This window comes from Denticeps clupeoides, chromosome 5, assembly GCF_900700375.1.
Source record: "Denticeps clupeoides chromosome 5, fDenClu1.1, whole genome shotgun sequence".
Taxonomy (NCBI): domain Eukaryota; kingdom Metazoa; phylum Chordata; class Actinopteri; order Clupeiformes; family Denticipitidae; genus Denticeps; species Denticeps clupeoides.
The window spans coordinates 827,947-844,837 of NC_041711.1; the positions used below are offsets into that span (position 1 = coordinate 827,947).

Below are 16,891 nucleotides of genomic sequence, written 5' to 3' on the forward strand. Positions count from 1 at the left end.
ATAGGTCTCCCTCAGGGTCCTGCCTCAGAATAGCCTGAAGAAAAAATATGTGTCTCCCTGGGCAATGGTGACCTAGCATGTAAGGAAGCGGACTCATAATCAGAAGGTTGCAGGTTTGAATCCCAAACTGCCAAGGAGCCACTGAGGTTCTAGACTAAATGATAACTCCAATGAAGATTTCCATTCAAACACTTTATGTGTAAGACTTGAGAGAGAAACTGACCATTCTTGTAATTTGAGGTTCCTTTGGCTTGCCATAGTCCACAGAGAGTGTTACACGCCCCAAGGGTCCAGCCAGACAAAGTGCTCAGGCAGGGCGCACTCACGGATTATTCACCCATTTATGCTGAATCACACCTAGTTTTGTAATAATAACCATGAAAAAAAGCATTCAGTATACAGAAGACATGCGATGGCATGTGACATAAAACACCACCGCTTTTTAAACAACATCTTTTAAACAACATCTTGTTCTGTATTAATAGTAACAAGACCCATTGTTACTATAGTAAGGCACTTGGTTTTATTTCAAAATGGTTTCCTTCTGACATCACTGGTGCCGACATTTTGCAGTTACATATTGGAGCGCAAGATATTCTCCCAAGTCTCCATTTAAAAAAATAAAGAACATAGTATATGGAATCCTTCAATATGCATATTCATTTAAAACATTTGAACAGGAGAATTGTACAATACATATTACAACACTGTACATAAGCAAACACAACAAGACAACATAAACCAGAATCCCACCATGAAGGCAAATGAGAACAGAATCCAATTCACTTGAACTGAGTTAAGCTCCAGAATTATAGTGCCCATTTCCCCAAAGCTGATGACTGTGTCTGAATTAAAACCAACTCACCTGGACAGGAAACAGGTAACACTGCTGGACCGGTACGACATATGTGCGCAATTCAATGCAAAGAATACAATTCAAACATGAGGTCCGTCAAGTGACTTACTGCTTGCATTGCTGTTGACTTATGATCAATGACACGGAAACACATGAAAAAAACATTAAAATTAATCATTAAAGACATATCCCATTCTGTCTATCTATCTATCTGTCTCTCATTCACCGTGATTCTAAAAAAGCCACACAGATATGGATGGTATGGCTAAAATATGACAACACACTGTACATGGCAAGGTGACAGGCGGTGAAAAAAGTGCTCGAAAACACATTCAGCATTTCCATGTTCAAAAAATACCATGCACACGTGCACGCACACATACACACACACACACACACACAGTAGTCCACAGTGCATGCTGAATTCTCTTATTACGTTATTGCTTTGGTGAAGAGTCCATGTACTCGAGAAGTCATCCCAGTTTTTGAGGTTTGCGCATTGCATATGCACACCTATGTAAGTATGGATCTGTGTGAGGACACTCTGCATGGTCTTCCGTTAAAAAGGTTTTTATCAAAACAAATGTCCCTGATTTGGGAAAACGATCACACATGCCCTCATTCTCCTGTAGTGGGCTCCAGGTCGGCTATGAGGACACTCCCATCGGAGTCAGACGCCTGGGAGCTGGTCTGTCGATAGTAGGCGTGTCCAAGTGAGGGAAGTCTCCGGAAACGTATCACACCGCGCCTCTTGTAGACAAACCACAGCAGCCCAGCCACCACCGCAAACAACAAGATGGCCACCAGGACTGCAGCAGGGACGAGGCCATGATGGAGACCTGCATGAATAAAGCAAAGATGAACAATTTAAACTTGTCTTGGTGGAAGGTCTGGACATCATATTTCATGCACATACATTTACATTTTAAATAAATTAATTTACATTAACTGAATTTTTTATTCCAAAAACCTTCACTCAATATCCCTCTGTTCTCATCTCACAGAATATGTGAAAATATACATGCACAGGATATGCAAGTGAGCTTTGCAGCCTATTTATCATTAGATGTATGTGCTGCAATGATAGTTGAGCTACATAAAATGGAACAAACTACACTGAGTGTGCTGTTCTCGTACAAATCCGACCCTGGTGACAACAGAACAATCAGCTATTGTTTCAGCAAATGATTTCAGTGGAGGCCAGAAGTCCCTCGGATCCAGGGGAACACTCATCTGTGCGCATAAAATGAGCAAATACTCACCGTTCAAGGGCTTCACCTCGACCTCGGCCCTCCCATCAGCAACTGAAACATTTTAAAAAGACACCCGTCAATCCAGAACGCCGAGCAGGAGTATTATCTACATCCGCCTTGTTTTATATAATCTTGGTTATTTCACAATGGCAATCTCTTTACTTTCACTTCATTTTAGTTTTAGTCAAGTCTTTTCATCCAGCTCATTTTAGTCTAGTCAAATTTCATTCCACTAAAAAGCATTTTATCCTTTTATTAGTCAGAATCAACCATGAATATTTTAGTCTAGATTTAGTTAAAAATTGCATTTTAATCTCTTTTTTAAGTAATGAAACCCAGTCAATATAGTACAAATATCAAATATCAAAAACAACATTGAAAAAAACTAGTTTTTTTCTTATTATTATTGCTATCTTATAAACTCGAGAATCCTTGCCATCTATTCCAGACAATAAAGACTAAAGAAAGTGTGTCCAAAGATTGTTTTGTCATTATCTCCCAGCCATCTGCTAAACCACCACAAGTATCCTGAAATGTAAGTAATGCCGCAGTGGCATCACCGGTGTGAATGGACAGGAGACACAAGAAAACAGAAATACTGCATAATAATAATAATAATAATAACAACAACAAATTAGAGAAAACAATGTTTCGTCTTGTTTTGGTCAACAAAAATGAAGAGTTTTTATTTTGTAAACCATATTTAGTCAAATTTTTATTCGTCAACAATATTACATGATATATTTTGTTATATGGTCATGTGATATTGTTATCACATGACCAGTATTAACGCTGCTGCATCTCACCTCGTCTTTAAGGTTAAAGGTTAGCTGGCTGACGGAGTTATTTCGTAATGAATTCCATTGTTGAAAACACAAGCAGGGACGAGGTGGGTGAAGCACGTACTGCATTTCTTCAAGGTCATGTGACCACCTGCTGGCGCAGTTTAGGATCAGCTGGACCAGCTAACACGGCTTTAGGACAGACCAAGTATTAGCACTAGGCCTAATGTCATGCTCAGAACTGCTTTCACACATACAGTAGAAAAGGTGAAAGGTCATAGCCACACCTGTTCTGGTCTTGCAAATGAAGCCCAGTTTGTTGTTGCAGTCAGCCAAGTTCCAGACGCCGTCCGACACCCTGGCAGACACACACGTGCCAACCGTCAGGACCTTGGGATCTGGGGCTTTGAAATGCCAGTTGGAGAAGTCCAGAGGAGAGCCGTCCAACCAGGTGAGGGCATCTGCTGTGGAAGACGAGACAGACTGATTACTGAGACAGATGACCTGCTTTGTATGCAGCAGACAGTGTGTGTGTGTGTGTGTGTTCATACTATCTGTGTCATAGGAAATGCCAAGCCAGACAATTTGGTGGGGCAGACCATAAGACCCCAGCTGTTCCATCACAAAACGGTTCTCCTCCTCGCTTCTGATGGTCAGAACATCCGAGGAATTTGCTGAAAAAATGAATAAACAATCACTTTGTTTCACTTTGACTTTCTGCAACCTTTAGACAGTCAGTATATATATGGAGGAATACTTCCGGAATATATTCTCACTTCTAGGCCATTTGTGCATCTGGATATCTACAACAATTCCAAGCTCCTAGCAGACCATGGCTGCTGACTTTAGGTACAAGTTTTAGTAGTTCAAAGCTTCATCCATCATTTTATATTTCCTTATATTTCACAATGGTGAAACTTGAAAGCACGTTGTAAGTCGCTCTGGATTAGGGCATCTGCCAAATGCCTTAAATGTAAATGTAAATGAAGAAGCCATAGCTCAGTAAGATAATTAAGAACCTTGGGAGTAGTTACCTTAGAATTTAAATGTACTGTGGTGACCAAATTTTTGCATGGCGTCACTTTCACTTAGTGACTTTTTGGTGATCAGTTCATCTTCAGCTCACTTCATTATTCACAGTAACAGACATTTAAAGCTTCTGAATGTCCCTGTATGCATAGCGTCCAGAAGAACCTTCACTTCAGCTGCTCAGTACTGCATCATTTGCTCACTGAGAGACTGTATCTAGCACCAGTCGCTTCTTGAACAAGTTGCAGTCTGGGAAATACGTAAGTGTGTGTGTTGTACCTCGGTGTCGGCAGTGCTCTCTGGCCTCCTCCAGACTCAGTCTCCTCAGGACAGACTCAAAGCTGTAGCAGCTGCCGCTAAACTTCACCCAGCTGTGGGGACAGTCCACCTCAGAGGAGATCACACTGCTCTCTGTTTACACCAAGATGTTAATTTAAAAATGAACAGTCAGCATGTATACAGATATATGCAAATACAAGATACATGCACATATTATTGTAAAGAACTTTTTCCAGGATTAGGAATGAATTAAGTAATTAATCTCCTTTCTGTGGCACCAATAAAAAATGGATTAGAAGGGATTCAAGTATTTAATGTATTTTATGAGAATCCAGCTACTCAACTCTTTCCAGAATAAAATTATTATAAATATTAATTACGTATAATTATGGACAATACTGGACTACATTTTTCAGATCTGATCCATTATTAAAATAGTGTCATATGGTAATATGTACAAGAAGTGAAATGCAGCCTGCCAATAATAAAACCAGGCCACCCATGGTGACTTATGACATGTCAGTCCTGCAGATGGCAGTGAAGAGCCACCCACGGGACGATAAACTCACTGGGTGGAGGGACGAGGCACAGCGCCCCCTGCAGGACCATGTCACAGTCCGCTCTCTTCCAGGCCCCGTTGACGTCCATATAGACACAGTCGCCCTGGGCAAAGTCGTCACCCGTATCGTCCCAGTGAGTAAACAGGTTATTTCTGCCATCAGACCACTGGTAGTTTATCCCGTCCTGTGAGGATAAAGCGAGGCTGCACACTACACTCATACTCTCGAAAATTAATTCCATGTTTGGCACGTTTAAAAGCCACGACAACAGGAAAATGTTAATAATTCACGTTCTTTACCAAAAGATTTGCAGAGTAGCAGCAACTACAAGCACAATAAGAAGAGAGTGATTGTGCAGAATACACACATCCTGACTGTACAGGCCGATCCAGTGTGGCCGGTTGAGCCGGTTGAGCAGCACCGTGAGGTAGGCCTGGTGGTGCGGGTCCGTGATGCTGACCAGGTCGGCATCCTTCCCCAAACATGCGCCATGTGCGGAGTACCAGCTCATGTTGCCATGGACGACCTTGTAGGTGCGATTCCTGTACTCGGTTGTGTCGAGTGACGGCGTGACAGGCGAAGAGCTCAGCGGTTTGGAATGATCTGATGTGGAGGAACAGAGAGCAGCAGAAGTTCAGGTTCCTCCTGGAGAACTTCGTACACAATCATCAGACCTCAGAAGGAAGAATTCACAACGCTGTTGATATGGGTGACAATGTGTGACAGCAATAGGGAACCCTTGGATTAAAGTCACAAGATCAGGGGTTGGCAATCTGTGGAAAATTATATTTTTATCTGCTTTTTATTGTAGTTTGAAATTTAACACTAAAATGCATTTTTTTGTCACTGAAAATATGAGTCACAAATGCCATATATGCCACTTATTATGTTTTTCGATACCAGGTAGGCCAAGCCAGGGGCGTGTCCACGGGGCCTGTCTGGCCACACCTACCAGAGCTGTTAATCACTTTGTTAAATTAGAAAAAAAAAAAATGACATTGACATTTTAGTTTGCTTCATTTTACTTTAAGTTTTGATTTTTATTTTAATTGAAACAAGCAACACACTAGCCTAGTTTTCTTTTAAAAATGGCATAAAAACAATGTATGCGGTGTTATCTTCCTTTTGCATGTCAAAAAGAATTTGCGGCTTCTGGTGCTTTCTCGTGTGGAAACAGGGTCCAAATGGCTCTTTGAGTGTTAAAGATTGCTGACCCCTGCATTACATTATTTCATGGAATTATGGAATCCTGAACTTTTTAAACATGTCTTTCTATGCATCAATTGAGAATCGTACATTCAGCGCAGTTAATAAATAATTGGATATAATTTATATAACCACCGCTGCCTGACACAGTTACACAGCTGGTTATTCCTTTAAAACACACACACGCGGCGGTAAAGAAGGAAAAGGAGCGAGAAAGGTGCTTCTCCCGGTCTTACCTTGAGGCTTCTGGCACACAAAGCCATAAGCCTTTTCTGAGCACTTCTCAACATACCACTTCCCAGTGAAGTGGAAATTGTGGTTGTTGGACAGAAGCGTGCAGAGGGGCTCATCCTGGGCGTCGGCTTCACTCAGAAACTCTTCCTTCAGTAGAAAAAAGAACACATTTACATACATACATACACAGTAAAAGACCGGAAAGGTGTGTTCAGCGTGTAAGGTGACACTGACGGTGACAGAGCTCTTGGGTTCTACTGGGGACCAGTTAGTGTAGGTTACAGGCTTCCCATTGGACCACACCATGGGGCTCTCGTCCTGCAAGCCGATCCAGACCCCCGCCGAGTCTCCGCTCAGCAGCATGGTGATGTAGGCTTCATCGGGGAGAAGAAGCACAGGAATTCACCAAACTGACTTAATTACCATCAATTTCATCAACATGGACCGGACAGCGGCACCTTGCTCGATCTCGTTCTCTACGGCCACCAGGCTACCCTTGAAGCTGCTGCAGATGGACTCAGCGTCTTTCCAGCTCTTCCCTTTATCCGTCTGGTCTGGGAGGTGCAGCAAAAAACACTACAATCAAAAAAACAAAAGGGCATTAGCAGCCTCGGCCCTTCCAGAAGATGCATCAGAGTGCCCGGGGACGGTACTTTGCCCAGTGGCACCTCACTGGAACCTTGGTGGATCGGGATTTGGACCGGCAACCTTCTGATTACGGGGCCGCTTCCTTAACCGCTAGGCCCCAAAAAAGCAGATGCAGACAATGACTTAACTTTTCAAATGATTCTCATATAACTAAAAATAGTGTAGCTATGCAGCAGTCTGGCCAGGGGGTCAGATGATCAAAACTGCATTTGTTAATTGTAAATTAATAAATAAACGGTAAAATATTATTACAATACAGTTGCAGATCTCCATGTGCTTTGAAAGGAACGTTACCTGACCTTCTGGCTAAAGTAGAACCAGTTCTTGGGGCAGCTCCCAATGTAATGGGGATCCCTGGGGATCTCCAGCACAGAGATAGTCTGACGTTTGCACACAAAATTATGATGGAGTGAGCAGGGGTGCAGCAGCCACAAGCCTGCAGGTTACAGAGAAGAGAAATTACTGCTAGTTCATGAGGTGTTGGAGTGGGAGTGTGTGAGAATGTCGGGATGTTCGCTCACCCGACGGTGAGGACATGTAGGCGCAGTGTCCCTGGCCTGCATTGTGGTCGGTCCAGTTCACTGCGCCCCAGTTGGTGAAATCATAAGTCGTTTTGTCGACCCACCTGTAACAGTACACAGTTCTTGAATTCTCTGTTGGTGATAAAACTGAAATATGAAACATTTTTGGACTGATTCTATTGATTCGTTGTATATTATTCCCTTGATGTTTAAGTTTTTTCATATATAATTCACAGTTTTATTGAAACTGTTCTCTATCTATAAGATAAAAAGGGTCAAAGAGCCTGCAAACATAAATCCAATATGCCCAGTATTTACAAAATCTCAATTTCTTAAACAAAACGCCTTTACGCCTCGATGTTTAGGTTTACTTTCGAAATATTAAATAATATTTAACATTTAAAATGTATTTAAAATAAAAGGAATTTATTTACACAATGCATAACTTTTTCCCGGATATTTAGGTTTTGTTTGATTCATTAAATTGAATAAAACATCAATCATTTTTTTTTATTGAAAAATGAACACACACACACACACACACACACTACTCACTCAACACTGCCGCCGGACTGCCATGACAGTCCTATCCACCACTCGGCCGGGCTCTCAGAGACCTGAGGGACAGTGGGAGAGGGGACAGTGGTAAAATGTAATATTTCTACATTGATTTTTCTCCCATAAAATTGATAGGATTGCACCACAGTGTCTTATATAAGAAGTGATAACAGAGACATTTAACGGGGGAAAAAGTAAGAAATAGTGAATGCCCACGTCTGTGTCCACGTCTGTGACGTCTGTGTCCCCTCACCTTTTTCATGCGCTCTGTGATGAACTCCAGCTCTGCTCTGGAGTGAATAGACAGCAGCTCTGCAGCCTTCATCTTACACGCGATCATCACATACATCCACGGGGACGGCTGCCTGGCCAGGAAGTACTCTGCCCCGTTATAAAACACCCAGGGCTCTGTATCTGAGCAAAGAGGAATACGTCCGTGTTAATTGGCCATTTCACTGATTACAGCCTCTTAAGAATAAGCACGCTGTGAAGTTTGCAGATAACGCAGTCACTGTGCATCTTGTTGCAGTCCAGATCTAGAAGATTTATTTTTATGGTGGGACAGAACAAAATCCATGAGAGATGATTATCATTTAGAAAAACAAAGCTAATACCCCTTAGTAATGGGTGGTAGTGGCCTAGTGGGTAACACACTCGCCTATGAACCAGAAGACCCAGGTTCAAATCCCACTTACTACCATTGTGTGCCTGAGCAAGACACTTAACCCTGAGTGTCTCCAGGGGGGGACTGTCCCTGTAAATACTGATTGTAAGTCGCTCTGTATAAATGCTGTAAATGGAAATGTAATCCTTTATTGGAGACAATTATTAATAATGAACAATGACAAAAGCACCTCCACCAAATTTCTCTTTTATTCTCAATGCAACTGGTATTCCAGGCACAACATAAGAATAAAAAAAAAAAAAGTTTTTATGAAAGACTTGTTTATGTAATGGAGTCTAGCCTTATTCATTCTATTTATTATTTAGCCTACTTATTTAGCCTATTTAATTGATTGTTGTATTGTTTTTTGACAAAAAAACCATACAGATTCTAATTCTTAAGCAGAGATCTAAATAATCTAAATAAAAAAGAAAGCTAGACCATAAAAGTGATAAATACATGGATTCACCCACCATTGTTGTACCAATATGGTTTACTCAGCTGCACACCTGAAAGAGACACGTGTCGGTTACAAGCCACCAATTATGCAGGTGTCCTTCCCTCTCTCTCTTTCTCTCTCTCTCACACACACACACACACGCACACACACACACACACACACACCTCTGGGTACTTTACAGATCCACTCGTATTTGCTGCTGCAGGGTTGAGGGGTGAGGCGGTTGGTGAGGTCACTGTACACCGCACACTCGTGAGATGCATCCTCATCATTTTCATCTTCGATAAATGACCGGACCACCTGACAGACGCAGAAAAGACAGACATGGTTCCCACCTGGTCCACTTGGTGTCACTGTTTAGCTGGTTTTTGTCAACTGACTTGTAAACAAGTGATGCTGGGCAGACAGACACAGCCCCTGTCCTAAAAAGAAGCTTTTTACCGGCGTGCCGTCGGACCACTCCCACGCCCCTGCGGATCGGAGGTCTCTCTTGGTGAAGCCGACCCAGAACCACCGACCCTCGGTACTGAAGGGGAAGAAAATGAAGTTCAGTTGACACTGAATTCACACTTCTTCAGCAGTCACTCCTGCTCAAATCTCAGCCACCAACCCATCAAACATGGTCGAGATGAGCCTCTTCACAAACACCTCCTCCTCGTAGTGAAGGAAGCTGGCCAGGCTGGTCCCCAGCGCTTGGCAGAAGGCGCTGGCCTCCACCCAAGAGCGCTTCATCAGGATTTTCTCATCATGGAAAACCTGCGGGTCACAGATGTTTGGAGAACCCCATGGAGATGCAGCACTCTCCACAATGGAAAAAGCACAGAAAAATATAAACCTTATAGCAGTTGAGCAGATTGGGATTGGACTCCCATCCCGGCGGGCACTGGGCAACCTGGTCTATGTGTGGCAGGGCCGTCTGGGTGTCCTGGTAACCGCTGACGCTCTGTTTACACACCGAATAGGCCCTATGGGACCTGCAGTTCTTCACCTCCCAGTGCCCCAGAGATGCTCCTCCAGACATCACCACGCAGCCGCCTGCACTGACTACAGACAGAGGTCATGAGGGAGCAGTCCAGCGCTTTTCACTTCGTTATCAGGGTTAATGTTAATATTTAACTAGTCCAAGAGAAGCGATCTTCAGAAGGTTCTTCAAGGCACCACTCCAGTGCTTCTGACCTGCTACAGAAACTGACCAAACGCACTAAATCACATGCACCTTTCTCAAGATTCAAAGGTATTACTGATCTTCTGGACACCATTCATCTTTTTATGCAGTGAAAGTAATTCTTTAAACATCCAGGACAGTGATAGCCGTCCAACACCCATCATTCATATTCTGCATATAGTGGACCATCATAAAAATGTAAACATTCATATTACATTTCTAACAAATTAAAATAAATGCATGCAAAGCATAGGTAGATGATGCTGCTGCTCCCATACACCACATTAGCTCCACCCACAGGGGACTCCCGAAACCCCTGTCCCAGCAATGTGTATGGCAAATAATACCTGGCTGGTGGCGGTTCCAGTTGGTGTATCGCAGCGGGCTGCTGGTATCATTCGGACCCACCCAGCTGTACTCGGAGGTCAGCTTCCGGTCCTGCAGAGCAGTCCAGTACTGGCGGCTTTCTGGCCCAGCGGCCGCGTTTATCAGGCTGTTCAGGAAGGCCTGTTCAAACCTGTCACCATGCACAGCCGGGCCACTCCGTATTAATATCTCCGTCATCGTAGTGTGACCTCCAAACGTACACATCCGTTACACAGTGCTACTCTCCTGCTTCTGTTATCTACACATGACAATAATCGGCTAGACTCTTCACTGTAGAAGAATCAACATTATTAAATCTTCGAACACAAGCTAAAAAATATTTAGATTAAACCAGTATTCTGTACACATTCTATATAAAAAATCTACAGCTGTGCTAGAGAACCAAATGAGTTATTTTCTAAAGCACTTACGTAACTCGCTCTGGATAAGAGTGTCTGCCAAATGCTGTTAATGCAACATAACGGCCTACATAACACTGGCCTCCTGACCCCAGATCAGCTACAAGTGAACTTCCAATTCACTCACTTTCCCAAAAACATGTAACGACACAGACAGCACAGTGGGGATCTGAACCCAGGTCTCCATCCAGGTCCTGGCTAATGTCAAACCAGCTTATCTTCAGGTTAGTGTGTTAGTGTGAAGCACCAGGGCTCCGTACAAGATGCTCTTTGCAAAGGACAAACGGAGCCGGTAAATCACAGTAGGGAAATGAAAGGGTGACCTGTCCTCCACGGTGACGAGTGGTGCCTTGCAGTAGTAGCCCTTCACGGCGTCCTCATATGTCTGCTGGTAATCTGTGAGTTTGTAACACGAGTGGCCTTTCCTCTTCCAGCCCTGCAGAGTCGGAGATGTGAACATGTGTAGAAAAAACGATACGAGGTACAGACAGCTGCAACAACACACACACACACACACACACACACTTGTCTGTCCTTTTGGGGACCATGTCCACACATTTAACCAAAGACACACATACAAAACCTCTCTGCTGGAGACACACTGGGCCCATCTGTGGAGGTCAGAAGAGGGGGGTGGAGTTTGGGGAGGTCCCCACATACCCGTAGGGATGGTGTTTTCACAAGTGGTGTCCATTTCCCTCACCGTTATCGCTCACATTTATTCAGTCTCACACACTCTCTGCAGACTTCATCATGCCCACTACATACACTCCCTGCACGCTGGAGAAGTTTCTATTGATAACAGAAAGCAACTACTTTACTTTACTTTACTTTACTTCATTTAGCAGACGCTTTTATCCAAAGCGACTTACAATAGGAAGACACCAGCAATCTCAACTACTGAAGAATGTCCAATAAAAACCATCTGTGAAATTTACTGTACTTTCCCTTTTGTGCAAGGTAACTCATTGTGACAGTGCAGGTGTGTGTGTAGAAGTGGGCCATGACTTCACTCTCTCTCAGTGAGAAAGTGCCACTTCCTGTTGAAGGGGCGGAACCACAGTCAGACAGTGCCAGCCAGCCAGCCAGCCAGCCCAGTGTACTTGCCCACGCCACTAATCAAAACAGGCCCTCCAGCACTTCAACATGTCCTGAGAAGTGTGTGTGTGATTGTATTTTCTCACATGCCTCAAAGTGAGCAGATCTGGAAAGAGATTATTTTCAATCAACAACCCACTGAACAAAAGGAGAGTAAATGCAGGACTGAGCCAACATGAACACACAAACATCAGGTTGTTGAGTGCGTGAAGTGGTTTATGATAGAAGATAAGGTTCTTCAGAAGTTCCTACCTTTGTGCAGCCCTCCTCCCACTCGTCGGACGGATGTAGGGGCACCAGACCTGTAGTCCTGCATACAGCCGGCAACATCTCCTCACAACCAATCAGCAGCCAGGTGCCCTAAAACAAACAAACAAACAAACAAACAAACAAACAAACAAACACACCCACCAGAAAGGTCAAGCCAAACTATTTCAACCAACATCACACAACAGCCCAATGGGCGAGTTTCAATATTCATCCAATAGGGAGCGCCTTACAGTCAGTAGTTATAGGGACAGTCCCCCCTGGAGACACTCAGGGTTAAGTGTCTTGCTCAGGGACACGATGGTAGTAAGTTGGGTTTGAACCTGGGTCTTCTGGTTCACAGGTGAGTGTGTTACCCACTAGGCTATCACCATCCATCCATCCATACTACCAAAAATACATTGTGTTTGATCAAAACTGCAACTAAAATGATAACAAAAACAATTTAACTAAACAAATGTTTCCACATTATATTTCTCTTCAGCCCCACCAGTGTATTCCACACTTCCCAGTGCACCCAGGCAGCGCTGAAGGGAGATTACACCTTTGCTTTCACCTTTGTTGGTCTAAAAGGCAGCCTGTTCACAGCTCACAGTAAAATCACATAGTTACGGAATAATGAATGCAGAGCTGGACATGGGGACTATTGTGGGGGGGACTGTCCCTATAATTACTCTAACGCTCTGAATAAGTAATACTGTGTAAAATGTTCTATATCTGACACCAGAGGCAAATATACACAAACATGGAGCCACATGTCAGCACTACAGGTGTCACAGTGTCTGGTTGGCCAGAGAAATGCTGCAGTAGAAATCATCACAGGGTGTTACCTGCTTGTTGGTCTGAGCGCAGACATGTGTGCTGGAGTCATACTGGAGATGCTCCTGTGGGTGCCAGAGTGTCATGGAGACGGCTGACCCATCCAACCACTCCACTGATGCAGAAGAGTCACGCTTGTGCAAGCCGATCCACGCTCCCAAAGATGAAACTAAACAGACACGTGACTACGATCATTAAAATATGATCATAACAATACACACCTATCAATTACATTTACAGCATTTACCAGACGCCCTTATCCAGAGCGAATTACAATCAGTAGTTACAGGGACAGTCCCCCCCTGGAGTCACTCAGGGTTAAGTGTCCTGCTTAGAGACACAGTGGTAGTAAGTGGGGTTCGAGCCTGGGACTCTGTGCTCTTTTGGTTTATAGGCGGGTGTTTTACTCACTAAGCTACTACCAGCCAGACACTTAACAACTGTGATAAAACCACTGTGACATGAACTGTGCAGAAGTACTTTACTCACACGGCAGCAGCCTTCAACAAAGCAACAGTTGAAAGGTCAAGGGGGGGGGGTATAAATACAATAAACACACATGGTCACTTGTGTCTGTGCATGTCTAGAGGACAAACAGGACAGTTCTGAGACAGACGTCACTGACCATTAGTCAGGAGCGTGATCAGCAGTTCCACTTCGGACAGCGAGTGCAGGCTGACCAGGTCGGCGCCCACAGAGTGGCAGGCTGCAGACGAGTTCTCCCAGGTCTGAGGCTCCAGCAGGACGTGGTAACAGAAGCTGTTGTGGGACACAAAGCCGTCCGGGCAGATTGTGGCACGATACTGCCAGTTCTCTGTCACACACACACACACACAACTGGGCATAACTACCATGACGGGTTTCACAGTCCCACATGTTCAGTCAGGACAGGCATGTCTGGGTTTGTGAGCGTGTGGGAGGCTGGAGGTCCAGAGTTCAGAGTGCAGGTCTGTGTGCCCAGCCAATGGAAATCCAGCACCAGGATGCTACCCGACTCACCCAGAGGTTCGGCCCAGCGGGTGTTGTTCGGGATCTTCTTGCAGATGTAGGGCAGGGCCGACTCGCAGGGCAGACTCTGCCACTGCTGCATGCCTGACGCGGCGTTGTACATCCCACACTGCCGGTTGGCCTGCAGAGGGGCGGAAGACAGGCCTGGTGGGGGGAGCAGAGGTTTGGTCCACAGACAGCAACCTGAAAACCACCATGGGCTTCCCATGATCCTTCACTCCAACGTGCATTCATGCTAAAACCCCGCAGCATGCTGACCTCAGAGGTCAAAGGTCACAAAGCTCTACAGCTTCAGTGTCTCACACCTTCTCACTCGACCTCAGATGGAGTCCCTCTGCTCCAGGCATGCGGGCGCGTTGTGGTGATGCTGATCTCCCTTACCTGATGTGAAGTTGACCAGAGATAAAGGAGAACCGTCAGTCCACTGCCACCCCCATCCTTCTCCCAGATGGTTCAGTCCGATCCAGACCATCACACCCACATCAGCAAGCCTGTCTGATACATAACACACAGGTGTCCACATAAATGTCAACACCGCAATCTCCCCAGCGGCTGCTGTGACACACGTATGACCCATATGCTGTTATATGATCACATTGCTGGGTTGTCTCGACCGACCTGCACTGTATTCTGGGACGGGGCACGATGGTGTCTCTGTGTGCCTGTACATGGCGAGATGGTAATAGAGCGGACATGAGCATTACCTCTGATGTACCTCTGCTCGGCCAGGCTGCCGATGCTGAGCAGGTGGCCCCCCTGGGCGCGGCAGGTGGAGTGGGCCTGGCTCCAGGTGACGATGGTGTACAGGTTAAACTGGTAGCAGGCGCCCAGCTCCTCGCTGCTGTCCCAGAACGTGGTCCCACAGCCCCACTCTGACACACACACACACACACACACTTCACATGCTGAATACGCACACGCGCAGGTGTGTGTGCGCACGTCTACCTGCGCTCGGGCAGAAGCCCCACTTCTCCTCCCTGTCGTAGCGGCTGGTGGTGGCGCACCAGAGGTGCTGGTCCTCCCGGCCCTCCGCCGTGCACTCGGAGTACCACATGTTGTTGTACTTGAAGGGCAGGGCGCAGGGCATCCCGTGCGAGTTTCCCTGCAGGGTGTAGATTTCTACGCCCACAAAAAAACACAATTAAATAAACGACAGTGACCACGGCACAGCACCCGGTGACACAACGGCACCCTGAGCAAGCAGTGGGCACCAGACAGGCACCTGGGGACCTTCATCAAGGGGACCTCAGTGGGGACTCGAACCGGCAACATTTGTATTATGGGTCCACTTCCCGCTAGGCCACCACTGCACCAGAGTTTCCCCCAACTTGTCCCCGAACCCCCTCTGGATCGTAATAAAGTCACATGTTGGCCGTGGACACTGGTCACATGGCTCTCTGCCACGGTTTATTGCAGGTGGCTGTGACAGGAAGGTGACATTTTATTGTATAGTGTGTATTCGGGTGGCGCCGGACCCGCTTACCCTCGTACGGGACGGAGCAGGGACCCTCCGCGGTGGAGAAGCGCCGCCACGTCTGGCTCTGCCTCCGGTCCACCACCACCGTCATCCCCACCAGCCCCAGCTTATACTGGGAACTGCTGTACAGGACGCTCCCGCTGCAGCGCCACCACATGACCGCGTGGGGCGCGTCGCACTCGAACAGGCCCAGCGGCCGCGCGCCGTCGGTGACGTCCACACCCAGACACCTGCTGCTGCCCAGGTTGAAGAGGCGGTGGCGCGACACCCACTTCCACAGCGCCGACCGCCTGGGCCGCTCACACAGGTCCAGAACCGGGCCGGAGGGGCCCAGAGAGAAGCACTTCCTCCACTGGACATTCTCCAGCATGAACACGCCCTTACCTGAGGAGGAGGGTTAACATCACAGACATGAACGGCATGTCCATTCTTACACTGTTCCTCCGTCACATGACAAGCTCAGAGGTGAAGAGGGCGTTTGCAGTGGCCGCCCCACATCTACGGAACGACCTGCCAATCACTGTGGTTTAAAAACTCACTTTTACACCCTGGCTTTTAACCCAGTGTGACGTGTTTTTTTTTTTTATTCTTTATTGGTAATGTATGTTTTGTCCATGTCAGTCCTGTCCCTGGTAATTAAATTCGAATGTACAGCACTTTGGTCGGCTCCTTTCTTGTGTTAAAGTGCTTTATAAATAATTATGGAATTTTTTATGGAACATCTGACCACAGCAGAACCAACACAGACGGGTGTCATGGTCTCGTTTTCCCTGAAGGGTCCAGGTAGGAGTTTCATGCTGCGTCACCTGGCGCCCAGTTGTTGAACTTTGACCGCTGCACGCTCATTCTGAAAGCAGCAGAAAAGCGGTCTGTTTTAAGTCCACACTCACCTGACGCCATGGACGTCTGAACCCGGCGTTTTTCTGGTGTTTGTGGTGTCAGGGGACTGAACACAGAGCATATTTCTGCTCATTGTAGCAAATCAAAGCGTCTAGACAGGTGTACGAGACCTTAACTCCTGCATCTGAAAACATCATACGACAATGTAGACAGTTTATAGGACGCATCGTAATGCATCCATATGTGTGTGTGTGTGTGTGTATATATATATTTACTTTACTTAACTCGGCAGACGCTTTTATCCAAAGCGACTTATAAAACACTAGCAATTCTCATTTGGTTTTCATAGATTTTGAGTTACAAAACTAAGAGCTCTGATAAG

The 16,891-nt window shown here is 45.7% G+C and overlaps 1 protein-coding gene across 4 annotated transcripts in view; it reads right to left on the reverse strand.

Moving 5' to 3' along the window:
- Positions 1-500: 500 nt before the first annotated feature.
- pla2r1 (phospholipase A2 receptor 1) overlaps positions 501-16,891 on the reverse strand; it is a 17,468-nt gene continuing 1,077 nt past the window's right edge. Inside the window, exons 1-30 of one of the 4 annotated variants that reach the window (XM_028979771.1) lie at positions 16,560-16,589; positions 15,676-16,053; positions 15,138-15,311; positions 14,897-15,064; positions 14,574-14,687; positions 14,184-14,336; positions 13,810-13,998; positions 13,196-13,353; positions 12,351-12,458; positions 11,324-11,436; positions 10,563-10,732; positions 9,886-10,094; positions 9,661-9,806; positions 9,492-9,576; positions 9,215-9,350; positions 9,064-9,099; positions 8,180-8,340; positions 7,924-7,985; positions 7,369-7,472; positions 7,147-7,283; positions 6,658-6,775; positions 6,434-6,573; positions 6,202-6,346; positions 5,127-5,362; positions 4,769-4,943; positions 4,200-4,331; positions 3,443-3,565; positions 3,179-3,355; positions 2,119-2,160; positions 501-1,695 (exon numbers count right to left, since the gene is read on the reverse strand). In XM_028979771.1, the coding sequence (XP_028835604.1) occupies positions 1,475-1,695; positions 2,119-2,160; positions 3,179-3,355; positions 3,443-3,565; positions 4,200-4,331; positions 4,769-4,943; positions 5,127-5,362; positions 6,202-6,346; positions 6,434-6,573; positions 6,658-6,775; positions 7,147-7,283; positions 7,369-7,472; positions 7,924-7,985; positions 8,180-8,340; positions 9,064-9,099; positions 9,215-9,350; positions 9,492-9,576; positions 9,661-9,806; positions 9,886-10,094; positions 10,563-10,732; positions 11,324-11,436; positions 12,351-12,458; positions 13,196-13,353; positions 13,810-13,998; positions 14,184-14,336; positions 14,574-14,687; positions 14,897-15,064; positions 15,138-15,311; positions 15,676-16,053; positions 16,560-16,569 (4,320 nt within the window). In that variant the 5' untranslated portion in view covers positions 16,570-16,589 and the 3' untranslated portion in view covers positions 501-1,474. Of the gene's footprint in view, positions 1,696-2,118; positions 2,161-2,915; positions 3,084-3,178; positions 3,356-3,442; positions 3,566-4,199; positions 4,332-4,768; positions 4,944-5,126; positions 5,363-6,201; positions 6,347-6,433; positions 6,574-6,657; positions 6,776-7,146; positions 7,284-7,368; positions 7,473-7,923; positions 7,986-8,179; positions 8,341-9,063; positions 9,100-9,214; positions 9,351-9,491; positions 9,577-9,660; positions 9,807-9,885; positions 10,095-10,562; positions 10,733-11,323; positions 11,437-12,350; positions 12,459-13,195; positions 13,354-13,809; positions 13,999-14,183; positions 14,337-14,573; positions 14,688-14,896; positions 15,065-15,137; positions 15,312-15,675; positions 16,054-16,559; positions 16,590-16,891 lie in introns of those variants that run through there. The other 3 variants (XR_003749759.1, XM_028979770.1, XM_028979769.1) reach the window with 3 other exon arrangements.